General features: G+C 47.3%; 1 protein-coding gene across 1 annotated transcript in view; it reads right to left on the bottom strand.

The window, feature by feature from the left end:
• The window catches only part of slc9a8 (solute carrier family 9 member 8), an 84177-nt gene that overhangs the window by 34457 nt on the left and 36497 nt on the right, over positions 1-13223 (bottom strand). The window contains exon 5 of the mRNA XM_084333116.1: positions 1081-1166. Coding sequence (XP_084189242.1) covers positions 1081-1166 — 86 coding nt within the window. The remainder of the gene's footprint in view (positions 1-1080; positions 1167-13223) is intronic.

Below are 13223 nucleotides of genomic sequence, written 5' to 3'. Positions count from 1 at the left end.
CTCACAGCAAGAAGGTCCTGGGTTCGATTCCCGCTTGGGGCCCAGGTTGCTGGGTTGGCAGGTACCCAGGTGGGGTATCTCCCTGGCCTTTCTGTGTGGAGTTTGCATGTTCTCCCCCCGTGCTCGCAAGGGTTTCCCCTCCAGAAAAAGAGATAAACCCAATGGAAAAATATGCAGAACAAACACTAACTAAGAATGTCCCTGACGAAGATGGACAGGAGCACTTGGATTGGTCCCTGGGGAGCGGCCCACACCGCATTGCTCCCAGCTGCCCTTGGGGGGGGAAGGACGCCGGGATGGGTCAAGACTAGAGCAGAGAGGCATTTCATCTGCGACCCAATGCATGCGTGTGTGTGTTCCTGTGTGTCGCCCATCTCACATGTGTGTGTGTTCATCTGCATGACAAATAAAGACTTAGGCTGTGTGTTAAACTGTTTACTGTTAAATCAAATTCACTGTTTGCAAATCGTATGCAACTCTAGCGACCATAGTGCCTGCTAGCATAACATTAGCTTTCTGAAAAAGACAAGCATGTTTTCCACTGTGTCTGTGTGTTGCTTGGCAACCCTTCTGCTAAATGTCTGAAGAATGGTTTTGTTACCAATAAATTGTAAAATGTCTTGTTGCTCTGTGTTTATTTTATGAAACCTTGCCAGGTATTCATATTGCCATAATTGGTATCATTTCATAAAGAGAATAGCTCACTTCAGGCCATGGTATTATGGTTATTATATACCGAACAACGCCCCTTAGCTGTGAAATAATAACCATATACCACAGCCTGATGTGAACTATTGCTTAATTATATGGCCCTGCATTACACATAAACAAAGAAGCAACTTGATAGCAGACACACGCACAGCACACATATACCTCTTTGCACTACCTCTTCTACCTCATCTTTGCACATTTTAGTTTTGTATATTGTATATTTTGTATAGTGTTTGGTCTTTATTCTTTTACTTTTACTGTATGAAGCACAATCTCAGGAGGCTCATACAGAACCAAGCATTTCACTATAATGTGCATGTACCTATTTATATGTGACAAATAAAACAGAACTTGAAAACTTGAAAACACACCTTGTGCAAAGAGTATCCAGACTCAAAGATGATGGGCGGCAGGAGCAGAAGGAAGAACATGTTTGGTCTGAACATCTCCTCCTCCTGTTGGAAGAAACAGAAAACACAGCCAGGCCTAATCAGCATCTCGTGGTGCAAGTCAGTGTTGGTGTGCAAAGAAGCTTATGAAGTACAGTGGACAGGCAACATAATGAAACGTCTAACAGACGGCTGATGCCGTTTCCGACGGACACAGCGTGTTGCTCGACATCCTGTGACGCGCTCCCTCCCCGAAGCGAGCCTAAGGGCTAGCTCGGCCTACATACATTCTTTCATCTGAATGCAAATCCTAGGCTAATCGGAGTGTACAAGTGAGCGAATTATGGATGGTTCCATTAAATAATAGAAGCAGACAATGTAGCGATTACGCAATCCTCCACTCTTTACTCTCCTGTTTGTACGATGTAGCGAGTCAGTTCTGGGCTGGTTCAGGTGACTGCACACTAAGCCATTGGGGGGGGGGGGGGGGGTAGGGGGGGGGGGGGGGGTAGGAGGGGGGGGGGGGGGGGGGGAGGGAGGACTGAACTATGTTGGCAACAGCCCGTGTGTCAAAACACATCAGTCTGTTTACTTGGGGATGACCAACTCAGACATACACAGCATAGATTCTGACCTACTATAGGGAGGTGTAGTGGTTACATCATTGTTGTTTCCGGCCAGTCCACCTCGCTTGAAATTGCAATGTATTCTAAATGGTCTCGTTTAACACAAATAAAGCATGAACATTGGCATGTGTGTATTCATCAACAATCTATAGCTCAACATGAAACAATTTGCAATTAATCGTAAAATAATTACTTAAATTTTATTTCAACCAAAAATGCTGTTTGTTTGAAATACACAATAACAACAATAATGTTAGTGATAGAAGGGAAAACATTTTGTGCAAAAATGGAAAGCTTGCCAATATTCACGAGGCAGAATTATTCCAATAGCCGATAATACATTTTCCCAATGATAAATCCCTATACGGGTGGACCGCGCGGGAAACTGAAGTGACGTCAGACTACACCTCCCTATAGAGGCCTGTTGTCCTGAGCCACAGGCAGTAGGTTCAGCAATACGTCTACATGTGTCATTGTCCATCACTGTTGTAGATAATTGCAGTAAATAATTTACCATTTTATTTGATCTTACTTCATTGTATATTTCATTTTATCTTAGTACTACTACTTATTGTTACCATTCTTGTATTCATTGTTGTTTCTTAATTGTGCATCTTGTGTGTGTGCCTGTATGTGGCGTCCGACATCATGAACCAACTTGTATCAGCCTCACATTGTGCTCCAAAAGTTCATATTGTGGAAAGAAACTAAACCATTAATTGAGAATGTAACACCAATGGCCACCATAGTAGTAGGAGCCCTACAGCACATTTAGAGTGATCACATGGTAGGAGCCCTACAGCACATTTAGAGTGATCACATGGTAGGAGCCCTACAGCACATTTAGAGTGATCACATGGTAGGAGTACAGCAGCTTTAGAGTGATCACATGGTAGGAGCCCTACAGCACATTTAGAGTGATCACATGGTAGGAGTACAGCAGCTTTAGAGTGATCACATGGTAGGAGTACAGCACCTTTAGAGTGATCACATGGTAGGAGCCCTACAGCACATAGAGATCACATGGTAATAATAATAATAATACATTTTATTTTTAAAGCGCTTTTCAGTAACCCAAAGACGCTGGTAGGAGCCCTACAGCACATTTAGAGTGATCACATGGTAGGAGCCCTACAGCACATTTAGAGTGATCACATGGTAGGAGCCCTACAGCACATTTAGAGTGATCACATGGTAGGAGTCCTACAGCACATTTAGAGTGATCACATGGTAGGAGCCCTACAGCACCTTTAGAGTGATCACATGGTAGGAGCCCTACAGCACATTTAGAGTGATCACATGGTAGGAGCCCTACAGCACATTTAGAGTGATCACATGGTAGGAGCCCTACAGCAGCTTTAGAGTGATCACATGGTAGGAGCCCTACAGCACATTTAGAGTGATCACATGGTAGGAGCCCTACAGCACCTTTAGAGTGATCACATGGTAGGAGTACAGCACCTTTAGAGTGATCACATGGTAGGAGCCCTACAGCACCTTTAGAGTGATCACATGGTAGGAGTACAGCACCTTTAGAGTGATCACATGGTAGGAGCCCTACAGCACATTTAGAGTGATCACATGGTAGGAGCCCTACAGCAGCTTTAGAGTGATCACATGGTAGGAGCCCTACAGCACATTTAGAGTGATCACATGGTAGGAGTCCTACAGCACATTTAGAGTGATCACATGGTAGGAGCCCTACAGCACATTTAGAGTGATCACATGGTAGGAGCCCTACAGCAGCTTTAGAGTGATCACATGGTAGGAGCCCTACAGCACATTTAGAGTGATCACATGGTAGGAGCCCTACAGCACATTTAGAGTGATCACATGGTAGGAGCCCTACAGCACCTTTAGAGTGATCACATGGTAGGAGCCCTACAGCACATTTAGAGTGATCACATGGTAGGAGTACAGCACCTTTAGAGTGATCACATGGTAGGAGCCCTACAGCACCTTTAGAGTGATCACATGGTAGGAGCCCTACAGCACCTTTAGAGTGATCACATGGTAGGAGCCCTACAGCACATTTAGAGTGATCACATGGTAGGAGCCCTACAGCACATTTAGAGTGATCACATGGTAGGAGCCCTACAGCACATTTAGAGTGATCACATGGTAGGAGCCCTACAGCAGCTTTAGAGTGATCACATGGTAGGAGCCCTACAGCAGCTTTAGAGTGATCACATGGTAGGAGCCCTACAGCACCTTTAGAGTGATCACATGGTAGGAGCCCTACAGCACATTTAGAGTGATCACATGGTAGGAGCCCTACAGCAGCTTTAGAGTGATCACATGGTAGGAGCCCTACAGCAGCTTTAGAGTGATCACATGGTAGGAGCCCTACAGCAGCTTTAGAGTGATCACATGGTAGGAGTACAGCAGCTTTAGAGTGATCACATGGTAGGAGTCCTACAGCAGCTTTAGCGTGATCACCATTTGGACGCCGCTACAAACATGTGAGTGATGACATGGGTGAGAATCGTGCGTCTCTTCAGAACTGTATATTAGTGCCCATCCCAAATGCAAAAACACTAATGTACTGTTACATTTTTGGGTCAGATCGTCACTGTTGGCCGTCACATCGTCACACCTCTACCATGTACTATATCTCGGACTCTGACTCACATTTAAATTTAGATTTTAGTCATTTAGCTGAAGGCTTTCATCCAAAGCGACTGGCAAGTTCTGTACAACAGGTCAGCAGGAAGGGTACCACTCATTCAGCTGAGTAACAATGTTCTCAAACAGTGTTGAACTTGTGGGGCGACAGTGGCTCAGGAGGTAGAGTGGTCGTCTGGTAATCAGAATGTTCCCGGTTCGATTCCCGCTCCTCCGGGGCAGCGTGTCGAAGTGTCCTTGAGTGAAGACACTTAACCCCTAACTGCTCCCGATGAGCAGGTCGGCACCTTGCATGATTGTCTCTACCGTCAGTGTGTGAATGTGTGAGTGAATGGGTAGTAGTAATGACTATTATCACAGTAGGTAGTAATATAGGCATATAGATTATTTAGTAGCAAAGTGCATGATGGTAAATGCACTTTGTAATGTAAATGTAAATGGTACAATGGTTAGATTATTTTCATTTTCTTTTTTATCTCAGATATTGATTGAAGAAAACACACACACACACACACACACACACTGTATCCCAGTGTCCTTCCCTTTCTGATAATTTCCGCAATAATAATGAAATCATTGTTGCCTGTCAGCTGAACTGGCCGGGATCCCAGACAAGGCGTACGCATCATGTGCTGCTGCCTTCCACTCTGGCTCATGAGGCACCATGTGTTACTGTACTGCTCAGCGCACGCACGCGTGTGTGTGTGTGTGCGTGTGCGTGTGTGTGTGAGTTGCACATATTATGCAGTGTTCCTGTGCCTGGAAGTCACAATGAATGAATGAATGAATGAATGTGTGTGTACACATGTACGTCTGTGTGCGTGGGAAGGGGTCTCTCTATTTCTGGGTGGTGTCACTGATGTCAGATCAGCTTTCTACCAGAAGATCCAAGCCCTTGTGTCTCCTGTTCCGTTATTTATATATTTACTCAATCCAGTCCACAATCTCCCTCATTGTGTGGATGGGTGGGGGGGGGGGGGGGCTTCGTTGCTCGCTCGCTCGCTCCCCCGCGCGCACACGGCCTCGGCTGGACACAAGCTGAAGACAAATCACTCCCACGTCTGAGCTCAGGTCAGAGGAGAGAGAGAGAGAGAGAGAGAGAGAGAGAGAGAGAGAGCGGTTCCCCCACCCTCGTAGTTCAGGCAAGGATAAGGGAGGGCTGGGCCAGGGGCCCTGGAACCAGGATAAGGGAGGGCTGGGCCAGGGGCCCTGGAAGCGTCTATATTAATCCCAGCCGAGGAGTGCAAGAGCGCTTCCGCATTTTGCCCTGATTGGCCCCGGTAACGCCCTCCAAATGCGCATTTTCTTTTTCGCCGTTCAGACGCCGAAATGAAATGGAATACATGTATATTATCGCGACGCGGACCAGATTCACTTGCAATGCCATAACGTTATTTCCCTGTACATTGCAACGTTAACGCAACGCAGCTGTCAACTGTACTTTACATATTATCCAAACGAGGACCACATAACGCCATAACGCCATAACGTTATTTCCCTGTACTTTGTAACGTTAACACAACACAGCTGTCAACTGTACTTTACATATTATCCAAACGAGGACCACATAACGCCATAACGTTATTTCGCTGTACATTGTAACGTTACATATTATCCAAACGAGGACCACATAACGCCATAATGTTATTTCGCTGTACATTGTAACGTTACATATTATCCAAACGAGGACCACATAACGCCATAACACGCCATAACGTTATTTCCCTGTACATTGTAACGTTAACACAACGCAGCTGTCAACTGTACTTTCATAACGCCATAACGTTATTTCGCTGTACATTAACACAACGCAGCTGTCAACTGTACTTTGTAACGTTATGTTATTTCGGCCATTCATAACGTTATTAACAGATTGCAGAATGGGTACAGTACAGTACAGCTCAAAACATACAATTACCAAAGTAAACAAACCCTGGTCACACAATACAGCAATTACAATTAAAACTCATAGTTACATGTTGTCTAGACAATGTAGTCCTTGTATCAAGAAGTCAATCAACCAGTCTCCTTAATTTCTTATTGTTTCTGGTGGTGGTGACTGCAGTATCCTCAAGCAACTCATGTAAAGTTGAACACAATATGAAAAAGGGAAAAAAAAAAAAGGAAAAAATATGACTAATTATGCCAACTTTATACAACAACGAAAAAAGTTACTGGGCATCGTCAGTGAAGGTAAAACCAAGACATTAATATAGACTACCAGATGGAGATGTAATGTCATTTTACAAATACAATCATTTAACAATTTACCCTTTAACCCAATTGAATAAGCTAACTGAAGTAGTTACATGTGTTTGCAGAGCTAAATATTCAGCAGGACTGCCAGACAATGGGTCACACAGACAGAAATGAGTCAGTAAATAGTTGGCAAGGATTAAAAGCAGTCAAATGTACAATAGGAGTTCCAAGTCCATTGATGCTACGTACTATAGCAGTGTGACATATACGCCTATGGAAACCTGTGTGACTGCGTGTTGCAATTAGTCTAATGTCTCCTTCCTGTACTTGAAGCTTTCCCTTGAACTCACTAGCGAGATGAGAGACCGGTGAGAAGATGCAGGAGATATATCACAGTTGTTTTAATAGAGCGAATGTTAGTAACAGTGAGTCAAGACAAGACAACGCATGTTCTAATTTACCATATTCACACGGCGGCAGATTTGCTCTTGTGTACAGTAGCAGTGATCGCCTGTTGCGTCCATCGCGTATATATATAAATATATACCGTATTAGCGCTTTAATATGGCGTGTTCTGTGATTAATGTGATTGACCAGCGTTAATGTGATTGACCAGCGTTGCTAATATGAACCAAAGGCTTTAATATGGCGCGTTCTGGCATCTGTGATTAACCGTGTTGAATGGGGGTCTGAACCAAGCGAGGACCTCATGCGCATGCGCGGCACCTGGGCGAAGGAAAAGGAAATGCGCATTGCTTACCGGCAAATGGGGAAGAATGCGGAAGCGCTCTTGCACTATTCGGCTGGGATTAATATAGACGCGCCCTGGAACCAGGATAAGGGAGGGCTGGGCCAGGGGCCCTGGAACCAGGATAAGGGAGGGCTGGGCCAGGGGCCCTGGAACCAGGATAAGGGAGGGCTGGGCCAGGGGCCCTGGAACCAGGATAAGGGAGGGCTGGGCCAGGGGCCCTGGAACCAGGATAAGGGAAGGCTGGGCCAGGGGCCCTGGAACCAGGATAAGGGAGGGCTGGGCCAGGGGCCCTGGAACCAGGATAAGGGAGGGCTGGGCCAGGGGCCCTGGAACCAGGATAAGGGAAGGCTGGGCCAGGGGCCCTGGAACCAGGATAAGGGAAGGCTGGGCCAGGGGCCCTGGAACCAGTGGAGCAGGTTCTTTTTCGGAATCACTTTGACTCGCCTGCCTCATGTGGCGACTTAACAGGTTCAATATGTGAAGTAGCAGTTTGTTAACAAGAGGAGAACATGCACATCCTTTGGTAGGTTAAAAAAAAAAAAAAAAAAAAAAGAAAAAAACTGAGGAAAGAATTGAGAACACACTGTGGCAGAGACGCAAAGCACCCCCACTACTAGAGGCAGAGATGCAAAGCACCCCCACTACTAGAGGCAGACGCAAAGCACCCCCACTACTAGAGGCAGAGACGCAAAGCACCCCCACTACTAGAGGCAGAGACGCAAAGCACCCCCACTACTAGAGGCAGAGACGCAAAGCACCCCCACTACTAGAGGCAGACGCAAAGCACCCCCACTACTAGAGGCAGAGACGCAAAGCACCCCCACTACTAGAGGCAGAGATGCAAAGCACCCCCGCTACTAGAGGCAGAGACGCAAAGCACCCCCACTACTAGAGGCAGAGATGCAAAGCACCCCCGCTACTAGAGGCAGAGACGCAAAGCACCCCCACTACTAGAGGCAGAGACGCAAAGCACCCCCACTACTAGAGGCAGAGACGCAAAGCACCCCCACTACTAGAGGCAGAGACGCAAAGCACCCCCGCTACTAGAGGCAGAGACGCAAAGCACCCCCACTACTAGAGGCAGAGACGCAAAGCACCCCCGCTACTAGAGGCAGAGACGCAAAGCACCCCCGCTACTATAGACGCAAAGCACCCCCACTACTAGAGGCAGAGACGCAAAGCACCCCCACTACTAGAGGCAGAGACGCAAAGCACCCCCACTACTAGAGGCAGAGACGCAAAGCACCCCCACTACTAGAGGCAGAGATGCAAAGCAGAGACGCAAAGCACCCCAGATAAGAGGCAGAGCTCTAACTAACTGTGAGTTACTAAACTAACTAGCTAACTAACTTCAGCTGAGTTGCATAGCAAACATCAACTGTTTATCACACTGTACCAGAGATCATTGGCTGTATGTGGCCTCTCGACGACAGGATAAAATCTGATTAGATTAGATTAGATTAAAATGTATTGTCATGATGATACAGCACAAGTACAGTACTTGTAGTTTGTAGCAGAAGTGAATTTGGTTTTTCACAAGTGACATGTTTATTTCCATGAAAACGGTGACCGTCATCAGCGTTTAGATATTCACTGGTGATATATAAACAAGAGATTCCAGACAGTTACTTCCTTCATATACCGTACACACAAGAAGATGACCCATTGCCCAGTGACACAGACGGTGCTCGAGGAAGTGAACATGTTCAAACATTAGAAAAGGGCCAATCGCCCCCATGACTTCAATGAGATGACTGACGTTATGGTTTGATAAGCACCGGGCCACACGGTACCACATTATTTACCAGACAACCTTTTATTAAGGGCTTAGAACCACAAGGGCATCAGAGATGAGATGTAGCAAATACCACGGCTTCACTCCACACTATAGACTAGGCTTTAGACGAGGAAGGGGTTACACTGCGTATTAGCGTATAGTAATGTTTCCATAGTAAGTTGGCCCCAGGGGTGAGGAGCCTATAATTATTGGGACATTTGAGGATCATTCTCAAGGGAAACGTCTCCAGAATGAGTCATCGGCGGGAACGGCTTTTGGTGCTGCTGACACCACCTCATCCTGCTGACACCACCTCATCCTGCTGACACCACCTCATCCTGCTGACACCACCTCATCCTGCTGACACCACCTCATCCTGCTGACACCACCTCATGCTGCTGACACCACCTCATGCTGCTGACACCACCTCATCCTGCTGACACCACCTCATCCTGATGACACCACCTCATCCTGCTGACACCACCTCATGCTGCTGACACCACCTCATGCTGCTGACACCACCTCATCCTGCTGACACCACCTCATCCTGCTGACACCACCTCATCCTGATGACACCACCTCATGCTGCTGACACCACCTCATCCTGCTGACACCACCTCATCCTGCTGACACCACCTCATCCTGCTGACACCACCTCATGCTGCTGACACCACCTCATCCTGCTGACACCACCTCATCCTGCTGACACCACCTCATCCTGCTGACACCACCTCATCCTGCTGACACCACCTCATGCTGCTGACACCACCTCATCCTGCTGACACCACCTCATGCTGCCGGCACCACCTCATCCTGCTGACACCACCTCATCCTGCTGCTAACACCACCTCATCCTGCTGACACCACCTCATCCTGCTGACACCACCTCATCCTGCTGACACCACCTCATCCTGCTGACACCACCTCATCCTGCTGCTAACACCACCTCATCCTGCTGACACCACCTCATCCTGCTGACACCACCTCATCCTGCTGACACCACCTCATCCTGCTGACACCACCTCATCCTGCTGACACCACCTCATGCTGCTGACACCACCTCATCCTGCTGACACCACCTCATGCTGCTGACACCACCTCATCCTGCTGACACCACCTCATGCTGCTGACACCACCTCATCCTGCTGACACCACCTCATCCTGCTGACACCACCTCATCCTGCTGACACCACCTCATCCTGCTGACACCACCTCATGAGGACACCACCTCATCCTGCTGACACCACCTCATCCTGCCGGCACCGCCTCCTCACCTCAAACTGCCGGCACCGCCTCATCCCGCATTCAGACTCCAGGCAGCGCGGCCCTATGAGAGAGACCTTCAGCTCACCACCTTCATCTGACATTTAGTAGCTCAGGTGTGAAAGGAGGTGGAAGGTCAAGCATGAATATTCACAGCTGAGGCCGGAGGAAAAGCCAGCCAGCCAGCCATGCATGCATGTATGTACCACCCCCCCCCCCCCCCCCCCCCGACATCTGCAGCTGTACTCAAGCATGCATGCGTTCACATGTTCCACATAGCCACATGTATGAATCTGTGCTGCTGGGGTGAAGGAACAGGCGTGTACATAGGAACAGGCTCTCCATGGATGTGCACTTCTCCCTCCCACACACACACACGTATGTATTTATAGATGTATGCGAGCAGAGCCAACACCACCACTGCCCAGCGCTTTGCCAGTAAAGACGCTAATTTCCTTCTATACAGCTTTTGGCCTCCGAACCACTCTGAACATGGACCGCGAAGAAAGCATAAAACACAGATATATGGACTCGGGAGGTTAGGGAGAGGGAAGAGAGCTGTCAGATACTGATAGACAGCAGAGAGGGGGGGGGGGGAGAGAGAGAGAGAGAGAGAGATCTTCTTTTGGGGAGCTCAGGGTCCCTTGGGGCTCAGCTTTGACACACAGCAGTGACATCACCTCATGGGAAAACAGCCCCCTGAAACCACAATTAAAATCACTCTCCCTGTGTCTCTCTCTCTCTCTCTGACATGGGAGAGATCTATTATAAGTACATGCTTCTTCTACAGGGGGCTTAATATACTGTTACAGAGAGAGAGAGAGAGGTAGAGAGAGAGCAAATACGTTTCTTATCATCTATAGTACACTGCAGATGCAAACGTCTGTCGCCTGTGTATCTCTCTGCATGCCCCTCCCCGTCTACGAGAGAAATGGCTGCCGGGGCGGCATGAACAGAACTCTAACTGTTCCTACTCTCTTCTCCTGATCCGTGTCAGCGCCGAAGGGTGGATGAAGGAGAAGAAAACGGAGGCAACCTCTCACGGTGTAGGGGAGACCGATTTTTAGCATCCGGGTAATTCCCCGATACCGATCAGCCCGTATCCATCCAGTATCCAATGAGGGAGGGGCTTGCTACAAGTTGCGGGCGACAGTGGCTCAGGAGGTAGAGAGTCTAGAAATCGGAAGGTTCCTGGTTCGATTCCCACTCCTCCTTGAACAAGATACTTAACCCCTAACTGCTCCCGATGAGCAGGTTGGCTCCTTGCGTGAATGTGAGTGAATGGGTGAATGTGAGGAACAAAATTGTAAGGCGCTTTAGATAAAAGCTCTATATAAATGCAGTCCATTTACCATTTTACCAAGTGCCGGATTGGAAGGAGAGGACTAGAGATGGAAGGGTTGAGAGGGAAGAGGGCCGATGAGAGGAAGAGAGAAAAGAAAGAGGGCAGAGGAGAGGAAGAGAGAAAAGAAAGAGGGCAGAGGAGAGGAAGAGAGCAGAGCCAGGGATGACAGGATGCTGCTGCCTGAGGGCTTGGTACTGGAGGCTAGCTAGCCTGAGTCAGTGGGCCAGCTTCAGAAACAGCCTGGCTGAAGGGAGACGGAGCCAGCATCAAAGATAGCAACGGGTGTGTTGAGCTGTAGAGCAGAGAGAGAGAGAGAGAGAGAGAGAGAGAGAGAGAGCGAGAGCGAGAGCGAGACAGACCGATAAAGAGGGAGAGAGAGAGGCAAAGAGAAAGAGAAATAGAGAAAGAGGCAGACAGAAAGAGAGAGAAAAGCAAAGAGAGAGAGACAAAGAGAGAAAGGCAAAGAGAGAGAGAGAAAGAGGCAAAGAGAGAGATAAAGAGAAAGAGAGAGAACTACAGTGAGAAAGAAAGTAAGTGATCTGGAGAGCACCATTGAGATCATGGATCAGCTTCATACCGTCTTCTGTCCGACCTACGTCTAAACGATGCCTGTTCTAGTTCATTGCTGGGTTAAGTACTTCTATTCTATTCACATATATGCTTACTACATGTATCTATTCTATTGCTATGTCCGCCCACCACAAACATGCAAACTGTCTAATGCCTGTCCCAGTCTTCCTGTCTTCCTGTGAGTGGATACTGATATACTCTCGTGGTGATGACCAAGGTGGTGGATGCCCCGTGGTGATGGCCAAGTTGATGCGATCCTCTCTACGTCTCCCCCATACTTAAAATGGATCCGAACGGAATACATACTCATGTGCAAACGGAATATGACTGATATTTTGAGCTCCGAGCTTTGACATTTTGCCTTTATCCTATTTTCATACTAGCGCTCGTTTCCCTATGCCTTCTCTTTTGTTGTTTTTCTTAGCTCTATTCTATTTAAATCTTCCAACATTTTTCTTATGTACCCCAGTTGCTAGTACATGTTTGTGTTTTAGTACACGTATATGTACATACATACCATTATTTCGCCTGTTTTATTCTCCACCTATAACAACACTACCATCACCGACATCCAAGAAGGGGGATCCCCCCCCTTGAATGGCCCTTCTAAGGTTTCTCTCCTCCACATTGCCTGTGGTGCTTTTTGCATTTATTTATTTTGGATTTCATGGTGGGTTTTTTGTTCTTGGTTTATTGTGATGTTTCTTCTTGACTTGTTTAAAAGAAGACATGTCCAGCCCATGGGGACATTAACTTGTGATTGGGGCTTTACAAATACATTTGATTTGATTTGATAAGTCTGATTTCTCCCATATTTAAGAGCAGAGACAAGCCTGTCCCCAGTGATTACAGAGGGATTTGTGTTAATAGTAATCTCTGAAAACCTTTCTGTGGTATATTAAATTCCAGAATTATGACATACCTCATGGGACACAATATCCTATCCAGATTGGCTTCTTACCTTAAA

This window comes from Notolepis coatsorum (genome assembly GCF_963971535.1).
Source record: "Notolepis coatsorum genome assembly, chromosome: 17".
In the NCBI taxonomy this organism is placed as follows: domain Eukaryota; kingdom Metazoa; phylum Chordata; class Actinopteri; order Aulopiformes; family Paralepididae; genus Notolepis; species Notolepis coatsorum.
The sequence above is the reverse complement of the archived record's forward strand: the minus strand, read 5'-3'. Positions and strand labels throughout refer to the sequence as shown.